Raw genomic sequence first — 25065 nt, forward strand, 5'->3', positions numbered from 1 at the left:
GTCTTCTTTGTGAATACATTTGTGAACATGTTCAGGTGAATGAGGGAATATGTGCACTGGTGGTAGCATATGTGAGTGTGTCTACGTGTGTGTGAGAACTGAGGACGTTTGTGTTAGTGAATACATGAATACGTCTGTATAAGAGCATGAATTTGTTTTAGTGAATTTGTATGGTCATGGGTGAGAACAGGTAGGTGTGTGTGAGTGAACACTGAGATGTTTGTGCATGTGAATGAGTAAATACGGGAGTAAGACTGGACACGTGACTTGTATAAATCATAATATCTAAGAGTATATATGCAAATGACTTTTTAACATGTGTGTGTGTGATTGAATGTGTTAGCATTTGAGCGTGTGATCATGTTAAGATGGGGATGCCCGTGTGTGACTGAATGTATGAGTATGTCCTTGTTTGTGTGTTTATATATATTAACAAGAGAAGGTGTGAGCGAGTGAACGTAAGCATGTATGAGTGTGTCTTGCGTGTGAATGAATTTGTGGGCATGTTCTCGTGAACAAATAAATGTGTGACCAAGTCTGTGGGATTGAATGTGTGACAATGTAGATGTAAGTGCGTCTATGTGTGTTAGTAATTTGTAAGCATGTTGTGAGTGAACAGGTGTTCACCTTGAAGCATGTTAATGTGTGGGGGTATTTGTGTGCGATTGTGTGAGCGTTTCTAAGTATGAGCATGTTCATGGACAAATGAAGACATGAGCATGTTCCTTTTGTGATCATGTTATTTTATGGAAGTTAAAGTGTATATACAGGGACTTCCCTGGCAGTCCAGTGGCTAAGACTTTGCCTTCCAATGCACGGGATGCAGGTTCAATCCCTGGTCGGGGAGCTGAGATACCACACGGCCAGAAAATCAAAACAGAAAACAGAAGCAATATTGTAACAAATTCAATAAAGACTATAAAAAGAAGGTCCACATCAAAAAAAATCTTTAGAAAACAGTGTATGTACATATAAGTGCAAATGAGTCTAGTGTGTGAATGATTTTGTGAGTGTGTTCACGTGAGTGAATACATGTATTATCATGCTCATGTGACTGAATGTTCACACATGTTTGTGCAAGTGACAGAATGTGTAAGACTGTTCGTGAGTACAGGAGTGTGACTGTGAGTTAATCTGTCACTGTGCCCTTTGGAGTGAATTGTGAGCATGTTTTCATAAGTAACAATGTGTATGTGTGCATGTATATTATCAATTTTTGTGTCTGAGTAAATTCACAAGTTTATTTGTGTGTTTGAACACACATATGAGTGAATGGTAATCAAGTTTTATACTTAATATGTTGATATGCATCTGTGACTGGGTGTGAGAATATGTGCAAGTGATTGTGAATCTCTACGTGTGCAAGCCAATTTTAAACCATATTTGTGTTTGTAAGTGAACATGTCAATGCGTGTGAGCCTAAATTAAAGTACACACATCAGTAAATATATGAGTGTTGATACATGAGTGAATGAATATATGGTTATATGAGCATATTTTCACGAGTGAGTGAAGGTGTGAGCATTTCATGTGTGTAGCCATGTTGGTTTGAGTAATAGTCGTTCGTCTGAGTGAGTGAATGAGCATGTATCTGTGAGTACATAAGTGTCTCCACCAGTATGAGTAAACGTCTGAGCGTGATCATGTCAGGGAATAAATGTGTGTGCATCTGTAAGATTGATGTGTGAGCCTATTCAAGCATAAGTGTGTTGGTGTGAGTATATTTGTGTATTTAACACATATTTGTACCTATTCACGTGTATGAGTAAATATGTGAATTTGTTCATGGAGGTTAGCTTGCTCATGTGTGCGAGTTAATCTGTAAGCATACTAGTTTGCATGGGGTTGCTAATGGATGAGTAAACTTATGAGTGAATATGTGAGCATCTACTTGTGAGTGTATATGTACATCGGGGTGTCTGAACATGTGAATTTCATGATGAGCGTGAAAATGTTTATTTACAATTGAATGGGTGTGTTCCTATTTGTGTTCATTTGCATGGGCAAAGGGTTTGAGAGTGTACATATGTGCAGGATCTGTGCACGTGAGCCTAAATTAGTATATCTTTAGGTTGGAATAAATTTGTGATCATGGTTGTATGAGGGAATGGACGTTTGGGCATTTTTGGGTGTGTGAGTGAATGTTGCAAGTGTGTTTATGTATGTGAGCTTCTTAATGGAAGAATATATTTCTGGGAGTGAAAGTGTGAGTGTGTGTTTGGAAGCATGTTCATTTGCAAGTGACTGTGTAAGCATGTCCCTGTTTGTGCTTACATGCACAACCTGTGAGAGAATGTGTATGTACATGTGACACATATGAATGTCTTGTGCATGAGTGATACTGTAACCATGTTCATTTAAGTGACTGGGTGAGCCAGTTTGAGTGAATAAATGTGTCAACATATTTTATGAATGTCACTGAGCATACATATAAGTGTGTGCATGCCAGTGAATGAATATATGAATGTTATTTGTCTGTCAGAGAGTTAACGTGAGGGTGTCTTTGACTACGTGAGTGAATTTGTATGCAAGTAAATGCGTGAGTGTGTAATATGTGGGATAATAATTTCTGTCGGGAATGTGGGAGCATGTTCATATGTGGAGCAGGCACTCCGGGGACTTAACATGTAAGTATATTTACATATTGAGTATGACTGCACGTGTGATCAAGTTCATACGTGTGACTGTTGATGAGCATCAGCACATGTTTGTGAGTATGCGTGAGTTTGTCTCTGTGCGAGAGTAACTTTGTTTGATGTTAACAGTGAATGAATATATACACATGCCCTTATTTGAGGGTGTTCACCTGTGGGTGACTGTGTGAGCATGTTCATGTGTGTGAGGGATTGAGTGTGTTTGTAGGTGAATAAACGTGTAAAGGCACTCACAGGTGAGTGACTGTGCAAGCAGCATGATAAAGTGAGAGTATATCTGTGTGTGACTGAATATGTGAGTATTTTAGTTTGTGAGCAGGCTAACGCATGTGCACAAGTGAATACGTGGCTGTGTCCATGTAAGCAAATACAAGTGTGCCCATGTATAAGTGAATTTGTGAGCAAACTCATGTGACTGAGTGAATGTGTGAACGTGTCCATATATGTGAGTCTGTTTGTATGAATTCTTGAGTATCTTATTGTGTGAGTAAATAGTGAGCATGTTTGTATATGTGAGCATATTAATGGGAGAGGGAGAATGGATATGTGTGAAAATGAATTTATGGGAGGGTCGCTATGTATGTGAATGAATTTGTGAGCATGTTTGTGTGCATGAGATTGTTGATTGTGTGAACCCATTAACACCAAGTATGCCACTGTGTGGGAGTGAACGTGTCAGTGTGTTGATGTGTGTGAAGGAACATGAGTGATCTTGCGTATGCAATCATATTCATGTGTGCAATGAATTCGTAAGCACTGTCATGTATGTGAACATGGTATTTCAAATATATCTGGGTGCCTGAATATGTAGATACATGTTCCTAAACCAGGGTATCTACAAGGGCTAGTAAACCTGTGAGTGAGTGTGTGAACATGTGCATGTGAATCTTTAAGCGTGTTTGATCGTGTAAGCTTGTTAATGTTTGATTACATTTGAATGAGTGAACATGTGAGTGTGTATGAATTTATCTGAGTGTATCCATATGCATGAGTGAAGGTGTGAACTTCATGGTGTGTGAGCATGTTTGTGGGTAAGTGAATATGTGAGCATGCCTGTTTGTGACTGTGTTAATGTGTGCATGTGAGTGAATGTGTGAGTTTTACATGTGAGCATACTTGAGTGTGTGTGTGTTTGTGTGTGTGAGTGAATCCGTGGGCATCTTCATTTTATTGAGTGAATGTGTGACCAAGTTTGTGTGAATAAATGACTGTGTAAGCAGAATGTGCTTAAATTTGCCATCTTATACATTGCTGTGACTAAGGCAACATGCAGGTTTGTTTTGGTGGGCAATTGTATGTATGTTCTTTCTTGCTCAGAGTGGTGTGATCGTTGCTTGAGTTTCCTGCCAACTACCAGTAACAAACAGCTGGGTGGGCCAAGTGATTTCAAAAACAGATTGTACAATTGTCCCATTTCTGTCCCTGTTTATCACAAGGCTGCTGAATTTCAGTGCAGGGCTACCTGCTCCACTGCTTCCATTCTAAGGGAAATTTTTCTTGGGCAGCTGTTTGTATAGCTTTAACAGCCTCAGACGTGGCCTCTTGGGAGGTGGTCATGTAACGCTACCAATAGATTTCCTCCCAGATTACCTTTGCCACTGGGCTTCTCATTTTTGTTCTGTAAGATGGGATGTATATGTTTTAAGATCCCCCAGAAGAGTAACATTGGGCTGCAATTTCCCTCAAGTCTTTCCCAAGGGCTTATTAACGATGGCCTTGGTAAGCCTGACAAATTTTGTAAACGTTGTAACCAAGTAGCTGTCAATTTGGATGGAAAAACTCCCACGTAGGGCTTCCCTGTGGGCACAGTGGTTGAGAGTCCGCCTGCCAATGCAGGGGACACGGGTTCGTGCCCCGGTCTGGGAAGATCTCACATGCCATGGAGCGGCTGGGCCCGTGAGCCATGGCCGCTGATCCTTAGTCCGGAGCCTGTGCTCCACAACGGGAGAGGCCACAACAGTGAGAGGCCAGCGTACCTCAAAACAACAACAACAACAAAATACTCCCACGCAGAGACTGGTTAGATTTCTCCATGGGATCAAATATGTTTTCATGAGAACTGTCTTTGCTGTCACACCCAAAAGCTGTGATTGTTTACTGTGGGCAGTAAGTGCTGCAGCTGTTGAAGAACCCAGTCCCACTGAGTGTGATGTAAATCTTGAAGGTGGTATTGTAAGAACGTTAGGTTAGGAAAGAGTTCCCAAACTGGATGAAGCTCCTGACATTTTAGACATGCCTTGTCCTGGGTATTATGTTGTATACATTCCTTTCCTTGTGTGTGTGTGTGTGTGTGTGTGTGTGTGAGTGTGTGTGTGTGTGTGTGTATTTACATATAAAATATGACCTACCAACCCGGGGAAAATTCATGATAAGTTGCCCTTGGCCAATTAGTGTAATTTTTTTTAGTGCAAGCTTCAGTAAATGGGACTTGTGCTAGAGAGAGAGAAATCATTATAACTACTAAGAAAAGAGACCAATAGTTGTTAAGGTATACGTTTTTGGCAGCATTTACATTCATCATTATGCCAGGGATTAGTAAGAGCTATAATTTTATCTAATTGTAACCCCATAGAATTTGTCAGTATGGCTCTTCATTACAGCATTTTTAATATGACTACACTGATCACAAGCATGCTGGCTGTACTACCGGGTGCATACTCTCCCTGGGCATGCCTTAAATAAGACTCAAGAGATAGTGGCTCTATTTGCTTAATGGCACTACTTCATAACACTGGGTCTCATCTGATTTGAGGTGAAAGTTGGCCCTGAGGGTTTAGAAGGTATCTATGAGTCATTAAGTGTTATCCGAAGAGTCTGGCTTAGCCAGAATGGGTGTTGCTAGTAGTAGAAGAGACAGGAGAAGGTCGCTAGCCTCAGTGTTGGTATCTGTGGTCATGTCGGTAGGATTGACCAACCTGAATAGCCAACAGCATGGCTCCCATTGTCCCCAATCTGACCTATGTTGTAAGAGTCCCTGTTGTGTGCATGTGGTATACTGTTTCCAACACACCCTGTCAACAGAAGTGTGTGGATTACTAGGGCTGGGTGAACCGCAAATAGACAGATAGTCAACAATGGCAAGGGCAGTAACTCCTCAGGTAAGAAGGGGCATACTAACAGGGTAGGGATTAAGGTTGGAGGTCACCTGTAGCCATCAGTAGGGGACCTGATTGTCCCTGGATATTGTTCACATGGGGTTACCTGGTCTGGGAGAGGTTTCGTTCCACCCCCTGGGTTCCACAGTGCCTTTAGTGGAGCAAAGTACATGGATGGCAGATAAGGACACCTCTTTCTCCAGAAAGTGGTGGGTAGTTTGCTTGGCTTATACTGGATGACGAACGAACACAGGCTAAGGATGCTTTCAGAATCACTGGTCCACGTCAGGTTCTCATCAGGATCATGAAGGAAGTGGCTAAGCTCCGGGTTTTCTATGAGGGAGAAAGGAAAGATGAAAGTACCTGGTGAAAGTTTCTTTTCTGTGCATGGCAATGCCTGGGATCCCATGTCTGTGAAAACTGACAACCGGGTCGTGTCTGCTGTGGATGTGTACACCAGCAGAGAGAGAAACGTCTCTGTTGGGGGTCTCGTCATTTGTTGTGAATTTAAATATGGTGTAGTTATGCCACAGGGGCATGAACTTAATATAATCTGGACCGTGGGCAGTATTTTTGACCACTTGAAGGGCTACTGCCCTCCAAGTTCTCTCAACAGCCCTTGAGTTAAAAGTCCATTATGTCGGGGCTTCCCTGGTGGCGCAGTGGTTGAGAGTCCGCCTGCCGATGCAGGGGACACGGGTTCGTGCCCCGGTCCGGGAAAATCCCACATGCCGTGGAGCGGCTGGGCCCGTGAGCCATGGCCACTAAGCCTGCGCGTCCAGAGCCTGTGCTCCGCAACGGGAGAGGCCACAACAGTGAGAGGCCCGCGTACAACAAAAAAAGAAAAAAAAAGTCCATTATGTCTTTCCATGATCCCTGCTACTGGAAGATGATAGGATAGGTGACAACCCCAAGCAGTGTTTTCTTGTAATGCCCATTGCTGGTTTGCTTTACAGGGATGTGGGAACTTTGGTCTGACGGGATAACTTGTGCGGCAGCCCCAAGGGCTGTAAAAGCTATTTTGTCAGGCCCTCGATAATATGAGGAGAGGCCTGTGCCTTGCATGGATACACTAATGGAAGGCCTGTATAGAAGGCCAGGAGGTTATGGTAAATTAACTGCAGTGGCAGGGTATGTGGTGATTTTCTCATGGAGTTGCAGCACTCTAGTAGGGCCAGCTTTAGCTCAATCCAGTAGATCCCATTATCATTTGAGCAGAGGCCTTTGTTGCTCTACGGGGAGCTTCTGCCACTACCCAGGACATAACAGGAATCTCAAACCACAGGACAACTGGCTCTGCTCCAGTAAAGCCTTCAGTTTCAATAAGGGCTCAGTGCACCTCCAGAAGCTGCCTCTCCACTGGCCAATACCTTTGGACTGAGTCTGGGAGTCACTTATGCCAAAGGCCCATGGACATTTGGTCCAGCGGCTCCCATAAGTGAACGTTAGGGTGGCCAAAACTTCCAATTGTAAGTCCTGCCCTCAGAGCACTAGTGGGAGAGCTGAAATGATAGCCTTCTTTAGTTTTATCTAGTGCCTTTTGTGGCTCAGGTCCCCACGGAAAAGTGGAGGGCCAATGGGTGACTCCGTAGATGGGAGCCAGCAAATATTTGAGGTTGGCACCAGAATGCAAACATGCCTACCAAATGTTGGGCCTTCTTTACCAATCTGGGAGGTTGGCTGGAGCACTAGGAGCTTTTCTTTCACCCAATTGCGACTAGTTTACCCTTCTGAGTTTCAAACATAGCCCGGAAATTTAACAACCTAGGAGGTGCCTTGTACCTTATGGCGGGCAATTGCCCATCCCCTCTCAGGGAGGTGTTCACTCACAGCTGTGATGGTGTGTGACACAGAGTCTTGGCCAGGTCCAGTGACCAGGATATCGTCGATACAATGCCAGAGCTGAGTCTCTGCAGGAGGTGGCTGGTGCCGAGTAAGCATCTAGGTCCCGAATGCAAATCCCACGGGCAATCACGGGGGCATTCATGTACCCCACAGGTCACTGGGAAAAAGGTGTACTGTTGATCCTCCAAGGGGAAGGCAAAGTGTGATATTTAACAAAGAGAACATGTTAGCCCAGTCTATGACTCTGAACCATTTACCAGTGTTATTCTGAATGTCATTCATTAAGGGAACAATTCATGGTAGAGGGGCTCTAATACAGGGAGCAGCCTTGTTTAACTCTCTCTAGTCTACAGACAGCCTGTACTCATTAGAAGTGGCTTTAAGCACAGGCCATACCAGAGAACTGAAAGGTGGGAATCCATTCCTTTCTTTAACTAAGTCAGCTAGGACAGGCCATAATCCTTCAGTGCTTTCCTTTTACTCAGTACCTCTTACACGGGTAGAGCAAGGTGAACTGGTTCCCACTGGCCAGCGCCCACCAGTGGCATCAAAACCTTAGGCCTTGTTTCATGAGGTTACCTACTGACTGAGGAAGTCCATTCCAGTAATGGGAAAAGAGTCTCAGAGAACAACCAGCGCAGAAGCATCTTTTAGCAAAACTAAGCCCATATTAAAAGCTAAGCAGATGGGACTTCCCTGGCGGTCCAGCGGTCGACTCCGCACGTCCACTGCAGGGGGCGTGGGTTCGATCACTGGTTGGAGAACTAAAATCCCGCACGCCACACAGAAAGTTAAAAAAAAAAAAAGCTAAGCAGATAATGACCCCTTCAATTAATTCTCCTCCAAAGCCCGGCATCTCCTGGCAGGGGGAGGGGGGCGGCGCTTTAAAGTATGAGTGCTTCCTGGGATTAGGGAGCTTTGGACACCTGTGTCCACCAGAGCCAGCCAGTGTTGTTAATAGTTTACAGTTCACGTGGTAAAAGGGCTACTGTCGGCCAGAAGAGGCCTGCTTTGAGACCAATGGGTCCTGATGTGGGAGCAGGTCCTTGCCACTGGCAGAGGTCAGGGGCAGACATGGAAGGTAAGGTTGTCTCTGAAGGAAAAGCCTGGCCAGGTTGGAGTCTGACTTTAGTAAATATTTTAATTGCTCCACAGATTTACCAGAGATCATCTAATATCTCTGGGCTCCTTGTCCCTTAGGGTCCAATACAAGCAACGTCTCTAGTTCATTTCAGGGTTCACGCTTAAGAGGGGGCCTGGTTTTAAGTGGTTTATTTGGCCGAGGAAGGGGGCAATCGCTCTATGGAGAGTAATTTTGATTTAGGCCAGGTGGGGTATTGTTAACAGGCAGCACTTGACTTTGAATTTGTCTTTCGTGAGTTTCTGTTAAATCCAGGGCAGCTATGTCCTCTTGAACTGTCTCAGGATGAGCCATCACTGTCAGGAAAGAGGACTTACATTTTTCAGGAGCGCCCCCTGAGAAACAACTTGGTGGACTCAGGACAAAATTCAGCCTCCTCGAGACTTGGCAAATCACCAGGCTGCATGCCATCTGTTGCCTGATAAGCCCATCCCAACATCCCCAGCTGTTGGAGGCTAATGTTTTCCTTTAAGAGTTTGCCCAGGATCACTATGAGGCCTAACGTAGGGTGGGCAGCCTTCTAAGAAATAAAAATCCACATCAACAACGTATCTACCTACTTATCTATCTATCTATCTATCTATCTATCTGTCTGTCTGTCTATCTATCTATCTATCTCCAAGGCCTCCTCTGGGACCATTCCTAGCTTCTGCACTTACTGCGTGAGATACTTCAGTAGGGACACCATTTTCCCATCCCACAGTATGGCAGTCAATTGATTAATTACATTCCCTGCTAGGTGGAGCTCACTGTCCCCCAGATTCTATACAGCCAGAGAGCCCTTTTTTCATTTGGCTCTTCGGCTACGTCCCTAAGGAGAGACTGGGTCTCACGGATGGGTGAGAGAAAGGATATGTTTCCTCCTCCACCTGAGAGCACACCTCACCTCCTTAGCCCTCCTACTTTGTCTTTTCTGTCTTTATTACTTTGTGAGTGGTTACCAGCAAAACAGAGGATAAATAACTGTCAGGATGGTATTGCACTGCCTTTTCTTCTAGAGGGCACCAGACCTCTTTTCCCAGGGTTCTCCAATTTGTCTCGACTTCCAAAGGAGTTAAGGCTCCAAGCAAAAACAACAGTGAACAGAGCCCGACACGTCTTGTGGTTTGAAGCATGTGTTCATTAAGACAGCCACCTCCAGGACTTCCCTGGCGGTCCAGTGGTTAAGACTCTGCGCTTCCATTGCAGTGGGCACGGCTTCGATCCCTGGTCAGGGAACTGATATCCCACGTGCCGTGCAGCCAAAAAGAATAAAAAACAAAAAAGACAGCCACCTCCTTCAAGTCCTGGGAGCAGCAGGAATATTCACTTCCGTGCGTTCAGTCATTCTAAGTAATGCTTTTTTAAGCCCACATCCTTTGGGGGAGGGAGTAGAAAGATGCCATCTGCAACAGCAGGTCGGAGTGAGACAGCAGCAGAGACAGGCTAGCTGTTTACAAAGATGTCCTAAGAGACCAGCCTCGGCCTGACACCTCTGCCTTATTGACTCATTTACCTGCCATAGCCACGCCCTGGCCATGAGGATGTCCTCTCACCTCAGAGCACCCCAGATCACCAGCCCAGCTACAGGGAGCCTGTTAGGGGATCAGAGGTAGCCCACTCTTGGTCCAGAGGCCCGCACTCCTCCCCTTTTCCTATTTGGGCCCACAGGTCTTACAACGTCTAGTACCTGCCTAGTGAGGGACCCAGGTGGCTGGGCGGATCTTTCTTGGGGAGCCCAGTGCCTCTGATCCCCAAAACTCAGTTACAATGGCATGGGTTGGCTCAAATACTGCTGCTGCTGCTTGACCAGGCTAATGACACACAGGGAGACACCATAAATACAGATAAAGTGTAATACAGCACAGAGCAATGCCATGCCAAACTGACATGGGGGAGTTCCACATTTTGAGTCCCAACCACTTAAGACTGTCCAGGATTGTTTTGCCAATGGATACTCCTCCTGACTGGGTGGACCCTATATTGATTTCTTGATTATCACCCAAATCCTCCACTTTCCTCATCAACACGAGTAATGAGTGCGAGGGATTTAGGGGCTGATCAAAGACTAAAGTATCACCAGAAAGTGGCAGTAGCACAAGATGACCTTTATCTGGGGGAAGCTTTCACAGCTTTGCATGCACGGGAAGTGTCTTAATAACAGGAGAACTTCCAGAGGCTACTGTGTGGGAGCACCACTCAGGAAAGAAAAGCAAGGGAAATGCCAGGGAAGAGCAGGTTCAGAGAGAGGACTAGTGTGTTTAGGTGACACCACTCAGTAGCATGATGGGAAGCCTCTGGGTCGGAGAGTACCAGAGGGCAGCAGTGCTGTGGGGTCTTTTATAACTACAGGCTTTATCTTATCTATAGCTAACAGGTGTTGGCTGCAGTTTTGCACGGCATACAAAGCACGCAAGCTCTGAATGGATTAAAATCTACTTACTTGGAATATATTCAAAGCAAATGAATGTGTAAAAATTGAGTTTGGTGTGGCCGGGCTTTTGAGCTAATGGGTTCCAGCCTGCTGTGCAGAAGGAAAGAGAGGCCAACTTTGGCTCCTTGACACAACAATGTCCGTGTTGGAGAATGAATGGGTGAGCCTTTTCAAGCACAGTGTGAGTGTGTTCATAGGAATTTATTTGTGTGATTAAGTAAATGTTTGTGCGTCTTCATATGCATGAGAGAACAGGTGACCATGTGCATGGATATGAGCATGTTTGTGGGTGTGAGTGAAAATGTAAGCATGTTTATTTGCCTGATATTCTTTTGGGGGGGGCCATGCTGCACGGCTTGCAGGATGTCAGTTCCCCGTCCAAGGACTGACCCCAGACCACGGCAGTGAAAGTGCTGAGTCCTAACCACTACACCGCCAGGGAATTCCCGTTTGACATTTTAGAAACACATCTGACCCTTAAACAACAGGGGATTGAATAGCGCAGATCCACGTATATGCAGATGTTTTCAATAGCAAATACTACCGTACTACACGATATGCGATTAGTTGAATCGGCAGATGCAGAACCCTGGATTCGGAGGAACCTCATGTACACAGGGCGGACTATACGTTATACGTATTCAACTGAACGTGGAGGGTCAGCACCCCTAACCCCTGTGTCGTTCAAGGGTCAACTACATTAGTGTATTTGAATGAATGAATGTGTGAGTGTATGTGAGTGAATGTGTGAGGCTCTTGGTGAGGGTGAGCACATTCCTAGTTGGGAGCATGTAGCTCTGTATGTGAGGGAATGAGTGTAAGTATGTAAGTGTAAGTGACTGTGACTCAATGTGTCAGCACATTCTAGTGAAATGTGAGCAGTTATTGTAAGCAAAGGAGTGTGTGAGCATGTGTGCAAGTGAATGGGACCTTGCGCATGTATATAAGCACAGGTGTGAGAGTGAACGTGGGAGCCTTTTAAAATATGAGTTTGTGTGTTGAAGTAAATGGGACTTTTCATATGTTTGAGTGAATTCGTGAGCATGTGCATGGATGTTAGCATACTCGTGCGTGTGTCTCTGTGTGTTTGTGAGCATGTGAAAGTGGAGATTTCTGTGAGTTAATGTGCAGGTGTGTGCGGGGGGTATACCTGAGCATCCCTATGTGTGTGAGTAAAATGTGTGAACTTCATGGTAAGTGTGAGCATATGCACTTGTCAGAGTATGAGTATGATGCTGTTTGTAAATGTGCTGTTTGTGGGGAAATGTGAGTATGCAACTGTGAGCATATGAGTGTGTGTGAGTGAGTGTGGGAGCAAGTTTGAGGGAATGCATGTGTAAGCACGTTTTCATGAGTGAGTGAACGTGTAACTGTTCATTTGTGTAAGCTTGTTAATGTGTGAGTGCATTTTCGTGAATATATGAGAATATGCTTGTGAGTTTGAGTGTATCTCTGTGTGAAGGTGTGAGCTTTGTGATGACTGGAGAAAATCTGTGTTCAAGTTACTGCATCAAAGTGTTGCTGTTTGTGAGCATGTTCCTGTGCACGTATAAGTGAAACTGAGTGTACTGTTGTCAGCATGTATGAATGTCTGTATGTGAATGAATTTGTAAACATGTTCACAGGTTAGTGGACATGTGAGGATTTTGTGTGAGTGAATGTGGGTATGATCATATATGAGTGTGTCTATGCACATGAGTAAATTTGTGAGTATGCTCGTGAGTCAGTGAATATGCATGCTCCAATGTTAGAGAATTTTTGGCTGTGTGCAAGTATGTGAGCATTTCTTATATCTCAGTGAATTTGTGAATGTGTTCATGTGAAGAATATGCTGTGGATGTGAGTGAATAGTGATCACACTTGTATATGTGAGCATGTTCATGTGTGTGTGCAAATGATTATATGTAAGGATGTCTATGTGGGTGAAGGAATTTGCAACCATGTTTGTGTGTGCGACTGAGTGTTTGTGCATGTGAGGGTGTGAACATCTTAAGGATGAGTAGGCTGATGCACGTAAGTAAATGTATGAGTGACACAGTATACATGAGGCATATTCAGGTGGGTGAGTGAATGCATAACCACGTTAAATTGAGTATATTTGTATTGGAACGAATGTGTGCATGTGTCAGTCTGTCTATGAGTGGGAGTAAATCTGTGAGCATGTTCATATGAGTGAATGTGTAACTTGTGGATGTATGTGATCATGTCTGTAAGAGTGAATGGAGCCTGTTCACACGTCAGTGTGGTAATGTGTGTTTGTGTTTGTGTGTTCACGTGTATGAGCAAATTTGTAGGTATGTGCATGACGGTAGCATGTTCATCTGTGAGTGAATGTGTAACCGTATTCATTCTTGTGAGCTTGTTAATGTGTGCATCTATTTCTGAGTCAATGCCTGAGTGTATGTGTATGTGTAAATGTTGATCAGATGCATGTACATGACTGTGTTAATGAGGGTACCTGTGAGTTTATGAGCAGGTTCACTGTGTGCATATGTGAACATGTTCATGTTTGTGTGCAAATGACTGTGTAAGTGTATACATGTGATCGTGTTCCCGTGTTTGAATGAATGTGGAAGCATATCAGGTATGTTCATGAACGTGAGTGAATGCATGCTTTGTATTTGTCTTTTTGTACATTTGTGTCTGAGTAAATGTGCAAAAATGTTTGTCAGTAAATGCAGGAGCATATAAATATATATATATATACACACACACACACACACATATATACGGGTGAATATTATTAAAATGCAAGTGTAAGTGAATATAGGAACATGTGTGCATTAATGAATATGTAAACATACATTTCTGTAGGGGCATGTTCATGTGTGTGTTCTTTTCTGTGAGTCAATGCGATTATGTTTGTGATTAAAAGTGAGTTCATTTGTGTGGAAGTGATAATGTGAGCATGTCTATGTGCAACTGTGAGTGTGTGAGTGTATGTGAGTTTGCGTGTGAGAGATTGTGTGAGTGAATATGATCCTGTCTATATGTGAAAGTGTGATCGTGTCCATGACTGTGCATGAGTATTTTTGGGGTGTGCATGAATGCTGTTTTTTAAATAAACGTGAGAGCACGTGTGTTTATGAGCACGTAGGCTGTGTGAATGTGAACGTGTTCATGTGTGTGAACTTGTTCATGCATGAGTGATGTGTGTGTGTGCATGTTATTTTTAAAATAAAGGTGAAAGCATGTCCATGTGTGAATGTGTGTGAGTGGAGGTAGGGAGTGTGTGAGTGTGCAGTCATGTCCGTATGTAAGTCCATGAGAATGTGTGTGTGTGTTTATGTGCGAATGTGAGTGAAAGTGCGAGTGTCCACTTGTTAGTGAGATAATGTGAGCACGTTTGTGTGTCTGGGAATGTTAATGTTTAAGTATGTTCATGTGTGGGTGAATGTCTGAGTATACTTGTGTGTTTGAGCATGAGCATATGTAAATGAAAGTTTGAACACGTTTGTGTTTTGGGCATGTTAATGTGCAAGTGTGAAAGTTGTTGTGTGTGTTTAAATGAATTTGTGTGTTCATTCATATCTAGCTGTGTGAGCATGTGCATGTAAGGGAGCATGTTCACATGTACTAATTAATGTATGAACAAGCTGGTGTGTGAGAAGGTATTAATGTATAATTATTTTTCCTGTGTGCAACTGAATGTGTAAGCAAGTTTATGTATGTGAGCACGATGTATAATTTTAAGTGAAGTTGTAAGTGTATGTGGGGTGTGTCTGTACATGCGAATTAATCTGTGAGCAAGTTCATGTGAGTGAATATGTCAATATGTTTGTGTGATCATGTTAATGTCTTCTTGTGTTCATGAGTGAGCAGCTTTGTGTGTGTGATCGAATATAAGGATGTGCATTTATGTGAACATTTTCCTTTGTGTCAATAAGTGTGTAAGGTTTTTCTGTGTTTGAGTATGTTAAATTGTGAATATGTTCATTCAGTGAATGTGTGAATATGGGTATCTGTGTGAATGAACATGTCAGTATCTGTGTAATTGTACTGAAATGTGTGTTAATATGTGTACATTCATGAATGTGACTATGTGACTGTATTCATGAGAGGATTAACATATGAACATGTTCGTGTGTGAGTAAATGGAGGAGCAGTTTTGTATGTGAGAACACGTTCACGTTGGTGACAATGTTAACATCTTAGTTTGCATGACTGTGTGAGTGTCCTGTGATTGGACATGAGTGCATCTACATGTGAGTGAATGTGTGAGCATGTCTGCGCATATACGCATGTTAATCTGAGTGTGCTCATTCGTGTGAAGGAATGTGAGAATGTGCTCCTATGGGTGACTGAATGCGTGAGTGTGTTCGTGTGGGAATGACTGTGAGTTGATAGATGTATGTTCATGTGCAAGTGTGAATGAACGTATGATTTTATGTGTGTGAGACAGCATCAGTGGGTTCATGTGTGTGAGTGGATGTGTATGAGTGTATGTGAGCATGTCTGTGTGCGAGTGACTATGAGTTTGTGAGTGGATGATATTGTGTCTGCCAGGGTGTAAGCACGTTCTTGTGTGTGACTGAGTTAATATGCACGTACATGTGAGCACGTTCATTTGTGTGAACGTGTGAGCCTGTTCACGTGTCAGTGATCTATGAGTGTGTATGCGTTTGAGCACATTTGTTTCAGTAGACATGCAGGTACGTCCGTGTGCGAGCACGTTCATGTGTGAGTGAAGGCGAGTGTATGAGTCTACGTGTGAATGCACCAGCATGTTCCTGTGTGAAAAATGTGTGAGCATGTCCACGTGTGTGAACATGTTGATGGGAAAATGTTAAGAGCATGTGTAAATATATTTGTGCGTGAATGGGTCAGCATGTGAGTGTTTGTGTAAGTGAATGTGTGAGAATGCTTATATGCATTACAGATTTAATGTGTAAATGTGACTGAATGTGTGAGCATGCGTTTGAGTGTGTTTCTTGTTTTTCAGAACCCCAGGTCCATTGGTGAGCTGTAAGGCACTGTGCACAAAGAAGTTTTTATTTTCTATTGGCTCAAAGCTGTCTTTAACCAGCTCTACAGCTAGGCCATATTATTCTCTGTGTATTACATCACACTGCTGCTATAGAAACATGTGTGACTCTTGTGATTCAACCTGCTGGCTTCCCTGAAGGATAACTGCCCAGAAGAGTCTGAAAGACGGTGATGAGGTGCCTCAGAGATAATGCAGATTATCCACACCTGACGATCCCCAGAGCTTGGCCCTCGCCCCTGCTCCCTCCTTCTGGCCCTGGATGCCTGCTGAGATGCTATCTTGCTTAAAACAATGGGAGAATGTGCTTGGTGTTTTTAAATTGTGGTTGTTAAGTCTCTGCTGAGATATAGGAGAACATGGAAAAGAGGAAAGGAGGCAGCTACTCCCTGACACCGACCAGTGTTTGGGCCCATTGACCCAAACGATATCATACAGGGGGCAGGGGCTGTGCTCTAACACCTGAATTCCCCTATACCCAGCCCTCTAGCCCTCGCTCTCCTCCCTAAGGCCCCCACCTAGAGCCACTGCTGTCCTTCTAACGTAAGGCTACTGAAGGAGCTTGCTTTCTGCCTTCTCCACCCCAGCCTCCCAGCCCCTAGGTACACACAGACTCACCTTGGAACATGCGCGCTATACCTTATCCCCTCACTCGCTGGAGGGAACAATGCAGCAAAGGGAAAGCAACAGTCAGGGGACCCACCTCCAAAGCTTAGGGCCCAGGGCAATGGCCGTGGTTTTACAGGTAGCTCCCAGGGCAAATGGTGCCCTCACTGGTCTACCCCCAAGTGCCAAATCCTCACAGCCGTGTGCTCTTTAGGGTGGAGGCACCACATATTCAGAAGACTTGTATTCATTTCCACAAATATGAAATAGGAGCGTTCATTAGCTCCTAAGAGTTGGTATCTAGTTCAACCTCCCACAGAACCTCTAATTAATGTACCCTTCCTTTTCTCTGTCATTGGCTTAGGCTTCCTGGGTGTCCCCTGGGCCAACGAATACTACTCCTGTTCTGTGGGCTTAGGGTAGGTTTCCTGTCACTTCAAGCTGTGTGGCCCAGGCTAGCTGCCCTTTCTATGGGGAAGGCTAGGAGGGAATACAGAAAGAAACTGACTCATTGGCTTCGTGGTGGTTTCTATTTCTCTTTCTTTGCCAGTTCTCACCTCTGCTCTAGAAATCTGAATGCTAGGCTAAAGGGTTTGGGTTTTATTGGACAGCTGAAGTCATCAGATGTTGCTGACATAATCAGGCTTCATTTATAAACACCATGCTGACTGCAGTGTGCTGAATGGATTAGAGGGAGCAACACTAATATTAGGGCGACGAGAGGCTGGGAAGTGTTGCAGAAATTCAGTAGGAAGATGCCCAAGGCCTGATCTGGGGGTGGCACATAATCAACAGAGAGATAAGAAGAGATTTGGGATATTTTCTGGAGGTAGAACCAATACAACCTGGTGGGAGTTGAAGGCCTGGGGGACAGAGGGGCAAGCACCTGGGTCCCAGGTAGGTGACGTAGACTAGACAGAGATCATGTGCTCAGTTTTGAAGAAACTCTATATGGTGAGTACCCAGGGCACAGAAGGTGTGCTCAACTGCCCTCCCCATCGAGCCTGACAGATGGAGCAGAAAATTCTACCTTGAGCACCATAGCGCCCTCTGGCCTGCACGCCCATTTCTGGGGGTAGTGCTCCTCCACTCACACCAGGGGGTGTACTTCACGTGTGGAACCTACTCAAGGGAGTGTGGAGCGAGCAGAAGGCCTCGTGCATGTGAAGCCAGAGAAGTGGGAGAAATTCCAGGGTCAGAGCAAAAGGCCTGCAGGTAGGGAGCCCAGGAGTACCCCGACTGCAGGTCTCTGCAAGTCAGGAAGGTGGGATCTCGGGAGGCAAAGGTGAAGAGCCTGGGAGAGGGCCAATGATAAGCTTACGTGGTGGGATGCCTTCCTGTATTTCCTCTCTCCTCAACAGAAAAACCCCAGGTGTCTACACATGAATTTACCTGCAAAACAGGAACAGACTTACACACATAGAAAACAGACTTGGGGTTGCCAAGGCGGCGGGGGGCGTGGTGTAGGGGAGGGAAGGATTGGAAGTTGGGGACTAGCACATGCAAACTGTTATATATACAATGGATACACAGCAAGGTGTTACTGTATAGAACAGGGAACTATATTCAATATCCTGTGATAAACCATCATGGAAAACAATTTGAAAAAGGAGATATATACATACATGTGTGTGTATATATATATATATATATATATATATATATATAAAATCTGAATCACTTTGCTGTGTACCCGAAATTAACACAACATTGTAAATCAACTATACTTCACCAAAAAAAACAAAAAGCCCTCAACATCGATAAGCGGTTTACCTCCAATATGTGGAGTCAGGTGGATACCATATCCCATCAGCATCCTGTCCAAAACCTTCTGAACCACTTTCATTTGCATAGTTTTTGCTGAAACAGAGAAATCACTGGTCATCAGTAAAGGCCACATTGTTTCCCAGAGGACAAACAGCAGAGAATAGCGCAGCTGTCACCTTTCCAGGGCTTTCCCTTCTCCTGCACACATGCAGACATGTATAGTCATTTGGGTACATATTCTCTCCCCCACCCCCTTCTTCTCTCCCCATGGTGAGTCAGCCAGAAGCACGCAGTGAGGCAGACTCCTCCTCCCCCGCCCCAGCTTTTATCCAGAGGATGGGGCAGAAAGACTGCGTCCACGTAACCAAGCAGGATGAGGGGCTGCAGGAGCGGGGGCAGGCATTCTGGGAAGTGGAGAGGAGAGGAAGCAGGCAGGGCGCAGCCCTCAGAAAAACGCAATACCTCAACCCCCTAAAGAGCCCCAGTTTGTAATCAGCAATGGACACAGCTCTCCAGGTCGTGGCTGTCCTTCCAGGGGCAGCTGATTGCCCCAGGAAAAGTATTCTTCCACCCTCAGTGCCCTCCTGAGCTGAGCTAACAAGTCTACGGCCTCTTGCACAAAGTCACATTTCCCCACCTGGGCATTTTCTTGTCATACCCATGAAAACCTTGCTCTTGTACACCTCTGTTTTTAGGGCTGGGCATATGGCTTGACACAGAGAGAGAACCTTCTGGCCCTCGCCCAACAAAGTCATTTCACACTCTTAGGCCTTAAGGCTGTCTTCTCAAAGACATTCATTCTGGGAGCTGGCGTTTCTCTCACTAATCATGTTTTTCCAGCCTGGAGGTGTCTTGGCTGAGTATACCCAAGTAGCCAGCCAGAGCCCTGCAGACAGCTGGGCTTTCCAAAGCTCTCTGATGTGCTCACCCAACACACCTGAGACCTTCAGCAGGACTCTTTTTTCCCAGAGGGCATGGGAATGGGAACCAGGCCCTGAGCATCACTGTCATCCTAATGTACTCTCACACGTTGACCAAGGAACATCAGTTCCTGCAATGTGTGTGTGTGTTCACTATATGTCCTACAAAGTCACCACAAGCAATGAATCAGTGACTACTAAACCACTGCTCCTAGGGGAAATACAGGGTTAGGTTCCTGCAAGCCTCTGGTTACAACACTTTCATCAACCAATCAATATATAAACTTGTTTTATGTCTGTTTTTGTTTCAATTTATAATTTAATCCAATTAGAAAGCCAGAATTTACTAAAAAACTGTATATTAACAAAATGCTAAAAGTGTCTTCCAACAAAAAACTCTAGAATCTGTCCAAGTCTAAATCACTGGACACTCCCAGTAGTGTCTCCGGAGGTTCATTCATTGTTGAGACTTTAGTAACCTCTGTTCATGCCCCATGGCATCTCTGGACCACACATGATGGCTCTTAGTTGCCCACGGGATACTTAGGCAAGAAACTGCCCTTCTTGGCCTTGTATTATAAACCATTAGAGTGTCAACTGTCAGCCACATACCGGGCCATCCTCAAAATAGACGTTCTCACAGACCCTGGGCCTGTGACCCTCTGTACCCAGGTGCCCAGGATGCCTTAGATCATGGAACCAGCACCCCGAAACCTCAGCATGGTTACTGAGGCCTCCTTGATACCAGATAGCTTTCTGGCGTATCTTTCTTGCAAGAGGGCATGGCCTCAGCTGTCCTTAGTCCCTTGCCAGATGAGATAGTGGTAGAAGGAGACACCCCTCTCCCAGACTATTTGGCTACCTGTGGAGCCCCTTGGAATCAACTGAGTGGGCAATATTGGGCATTGTACACTACATATGGTATGGTCACCATCATCCATATTACTGCTTTCGATCCCTTAACCAAGAAGCCTATGATAAAGGACAGGACCAAAGAGTCAGCACAATTGACAAAATTTCAGTCATTTTAGTACTCGATGCCCCGGCTAACAAATGGGCACATCTTCACATTTTTATAAACTCCTGGGTCATTGCCTAAATGATGTCCCCTTGGAGGTAAAGAACTCTGGGAAACACTTGCCTCACAGATACCCAAAGTATAGATCACGATGTTAGGGACTGACAGAATGTCCATCATCAAAAAGTCTACAAACAATAAATGCTGGAGAGGGTGTGGAGAAAAGGGAAGCCTCCTGCACTGTTGGTGGGAATGTAAATTGATACAGCGACTATGGAGAACAGTATGGAGGTTCCTTAAGGAGCTAAAAATAGAACTACCAAACGACCCAGCAATCCCACTACTGGGCATATACCCTAAGAAACCCATAACTCAAAAAGAGTCATGTACCACAATGTTCACTGCAGCTCTATTTACAATAGCCAGGACATGGAGGAAACCTAAGCGTCCATCGACAGATGAATAGATAAAGAAGATGTGGCATATATATACAATGGAATATTACTCAGCCATAAAAAGAAACGAAATTGACTTATTTCTAGTCAGCTGGGTGGACCTAGAGTCTGTCACAGAGAGTGAAGTAAGTCAGAAAGAGAAAAACAGATACCGTAATGCTAACACATATATATGGGATGTCAAAAACAAAAGAAACCCAAAATGGTCATAAAGAACCTAGTGGCAGGACGGGAATAAAGACGCACACCTAACAGAGAATGGACTTGAGGACACGGGGAGGGGGAAGGGTAAGCTGGGACAAAATGAGACAGTGGCATGGACTTATATACACTACCAAATGTAAAACCGAAAGCTACTGGGAAGGAGCCGCAGAGCACAGGGAGATCAGCTTGGTGCTTTGTGACCTCCTGGAGGGGTGGGATAGGGAGGGTGGGAGGGAGGGAGACACAAGAGGGAAGAGATATGGGGATATATGTATATGTATAGCTGATTCACTTTGTTATAAAGCAGAAAGTAACACACCAGTGTAAAGCAATTAAAGTCCCATAAACATGTTATTAAAAAAAGAAAAAAAACGTTATGGAATGGGGCTTCCCTGGTGGTGCAGTGGTTAAAAACCTGTCTGCCAATGCAGGGGACACGGGTTCGAGCCCTGGTCCAGGTAGATGCCACATGCCGTGGAGCAACAAAGCCTGTGTACCACAACTACTGAGCCTGAGTTCTAGCGCCCACGAACCACAACTACTGAGCCCGTGGGCCAGTACTACTGAAGCCCGCGCACCTAGAGCCCGTGCCCCACAACAAGAGAAGCCACCGCGGTGAGAAGCCCGTGTACCTCAACGAAGAGGAGCCCCCATTCACTGCAACTAGAGAAAACCCACACGCAGCAACGAACACCCAACACAGCCAAAAGGAAAAAAAAAAGATGTTATGCACTGATTTCTGTTCCCCTGAAATTGGTATGTTGAAGCCCTAACCCCCAATGTGACTATATTTGGAGGTATGACCTTCAAGGTTAAACAAGGTCATAAGCTTGGAGCTCTAATCCAATAGGGGGTTATCCTTATAAGAAGAGGAACAGAAGCCACAGAGCTCTCTCTCTCCCCACACTGAACAAAGAAAAAGCCATACGAAGACACAGTGAGAAGACAGCTGTCTGCCAAGGACAAAGGTCTCACCAGGCTATAAATTCTTTTAGCAAATTCTACCTTTCCAACTGGATTAAATTGTGGACCTTTGTATCAATTTAAATTGTTTCCTCCCTCTGTATTCAAGTTTTCTGATGTCTTTCTCTCTGATTCTTTTAGCTTGTTTGTTTGTCACTGGATATACTTTGTGTGTGTGAGTGTGTGTGTGTGTGTGTGTGTGTGTGTGTGTGTGGGCAGTGTCCTCTCTAATCTGCTCATATTTATAGATTTCCTCCTTCAGAGAGCATCAGATCAGTTTCATTAGGGTTAGGGGCTTCCCCTATGGCAATGGTTGCTTAATAAGTTTTAAGGACTCTGGCTTAAGTTGCGTTTAATTTCATCACTGCGTCACAAAAGTGCCATGGCTGCTTTTCCCTATCATTAGGATGATCAGGATTTCTACTGCAACAGAGGCATACGCAATAGAGTGGCACAGCAGAAGATTGCTGGGCCCCCAAGCCAGAGGTGGGTGGACTGAAGCCATCTTCTGCTATGGTGCTGCCACTTGCGCTGCATGGAATTATTATTATCATTATTTTGTCTTTTCTCTCTGTACAAATTCCGTCAGAATATTTTGGATTTCTAGCAGTGCAAATTTACAGCTGTGGGTTTTATCTCCATCTAATCATGAGTGGTCCAGACCTTCTGGGTGGTTATGGGGACAGGTTCGGAGACCCACTGACCCACCTCCTGGGGAGCCCAGGAGAGGAGGACATCGCAGGCCATGCAGGACATGGGGGGGTTGCATTCTGGAACAGCGTGAACCAGAAGGGTCTGTGGGAAGCGGGCTTTGCAGTACTAAGAGGGTGAGGTACCCCCTGGTGCCTAAGCAAGGATGTGATTGGCTTGTTTGAATCGTTCTGCTGGCTGACAAGGAAACACTATTCAGGGATAATAAGCAGGAATGCATCCGGTGCATTTAATAACAAGGGCTGTTGCTAGAGGACCCTATCTGGCAGAGCAGAGTGGGCAGCGGAATCTGGGATTAGGCCGCTCGAGGCCCTCCCAGTTTCAACAGCCGTCAAGTCAGCAAGGCGGAATAGTAACTTTGGCCCTCACCGCACCATCACCCCCGCCCCGCGCACTCACACACAGGGGTCAGTATACCTGGCTGAGGAGAACTCAGTCCCTGGAGATGGAGGGGTGGACCCTGGCGCGGTAGCTCCCCGACCCCCGCCATTTCAGCGCTATTAGGTACCGCGGCAACACAGGGCCTGAAACAAGGGGGCTCCATCGCAGCTGGACGTGCCCAGCCCCACCACCAACTCCTCTAGGGACTGGCCAGCAGGCAGCGCGCGTGGGCAGCCGTTCAAAAGCCCAGGCCCACGTCTGCTCCAGCCGCCTCCTTCTAAGAGGTCGCACACTCACCCACCGCCCTCCCAGCTCATGGCAGCCTGGCGACCCCGCTTACCAATCAAAGAAGTCCAGAACGACGTCAGGAACATCAGGCGAGGAGAGGCTGGAAGCCAAAGTGGAATTTCCAGCTGGGATGGGGGTCGTCGCCCTCCAAGGGCCAGGTCCTGATGAGCAGTAGGCAAACAGCGGCCCGCCGCATGTCGGGACGCCATAGCTCCGACCGTCCAAGAATCCTGGAGACCGCTGCGGACCGGGAGAAAGACGAGGGGGGGGCGCGGGATAACCAAGAGGAGAGGGGCGAAGAGCTTCTGCAAAGAGCCGCCCGTAAGGTGAGAACATCGAGGCCAAGGGGAGCGCGGAGGGTGGGGGTCGACCAGCGGCCCTGAGCCTGGCAGCGGCAAGAAGAGCAGCAGCCCAGCAGCTTCACTCCACGTACAAACCGGACCACTCACCCGGCCGCTGCCAACAGCGCAGGGTCTGAAGCACTTCCGGCTGCCGCTGGGCGGGCCTGAGGCCCGGCGCACAACTGTCTCCGCCCACTCTGATGGCAAGCGAGCTTAGCCAATCCGGCATGCGCCCGGAGCTTTTCAAATACACGCGCGGTCCCGCCTCCTAGCACAGACTGTGTGCGGCCCAGCCCTCTGCTCCTTCTGGCGTCTGCAGTCATTCCTCGGTCAGGCGCAGCTCCAGCTCCTTCACAGCTGGAGAGCTGGGCCGGGGATCGGCGGCGTGGGGCACCCCGCCCTGCGCCTCCCCTCTGCATATACGCAAAATATGCTTTTCACTTGAAACAGCGTATGACCACGAGTTTGCTTTTTGTGGTGAAAGAAGTAATTTGACCACCCAGGCTCTATCTGCAGTTTGAAAGTACTGAACACCTTTGAGGAATCAGGACATAGTTGACTGGTGGTCATTCCCAGACCCTCGGGCCTCCAGTGAATCAGAGTGCCTGTCCTCTGGAAGGCATAGAGGAGATGCAACCAGTGCGTTTTGTGACACGGCCCTGGCCCATCATCAGGACAGAAATTGGGCTCCAGGAGCGCCCCTCCCATAGCTAAGGGATGCACAGTTGAAGTGAGGGTTCTTGGCTGACAGCATTGAAGGGGAAAAGAAGGCAACGGTCAGTGTATCGGATCTTCAAGGCAGTGAGTCCCTGGAGAGCAGGCCACTCTAACGCTCCAGCATTCTGCCCCAGCATGGAGGTGAAAAAAGTCTTAAATTTTTTCTACAGGTTTTCTATTCTTTCCGCTACCCTGAACATTGCCACGTAGAATAGAAATATCTCAGAGAAAGAGGAAATGCTTCCACTCATTCACTACCCTCCGTCCTTCCCATCTCAGGTAACTTGATGAAGCAAGGTCAGAAAGAGGCTTCTTCAGAGCACATAAGCCAGATGGGCAATGAGCAGATAAACCTCAGTCATATTCACCAGCGCTGGACCTCGTGAGGCATGCCATGTAAAAGTGTTGAAATCAAAATGGATTTCAGGTTCACTCTTGGTCAACTAGAATATTCAAACAAACATTCTCCCCCTTCGCCTTTCCTTCAGTATTTGGTGAAAAGAGTTGGGACTGCTTGTGCCCAGCATGTTGCAAAGCATTAGTTGCATGGAACTTCCTGGGG

General features: G+C 45.8%; 1 protein-coding gene across 3 annotated transcripts in view; it reads right to left on the minus strand.

Annotated features, from left to right (window-relative positions):
- LOC116747315 overlaps positions 1-23902 on the minus strand; it is a 38832-nt gene extending 14930 nt beyond the window's left edge. For 2 of the 3 annotated variants that reach the window (XR_004347986.1, XR_004347985.1), the window contains exons 1-4: positions 23498-23902; positions 18512-18598; positions 7580-18130; positions 5856-6082 (exon numbers count right to left, since the gene is read on the minus strand). Coding sequence is in view for 1 of the 3 variants with exons in the window: in XM_032619165.1 (XP_032475056.1) it covers positions 18512-18598; positions 23194-23300; positions 23498-23781 (478 nt within the window). In the remaining 2 variants the exon portion in view is untranslated. Of the gene's footprint in view, positions 1-5855; positions 6083-7579; positions 18131-18511; positions 18599-23193; positions 23301-23497 lie in introns of all 3 variants that reach the window. The other variant, XM_032619165.1, reaches the window with a different exon arrangement.
- Positions 23903-25065: the final 1163 nt, after the last annotated feature.

The sequence above is a fragment of the Phocoena sinus genome, chromosome X (genome assembly GCF_008692025.1).
Source record: "Phocoena sinus isolate mPhoSin1 chromosome X, mPhoSin1.pri, whole genome shotgun sequence".
NCBI classification, from domain to species: Eukaryota; Metazoa; Chordata; class Mammalia; order Artiodactyla; family Phocoenidae; genus Phocoena; species Phocoena sinus.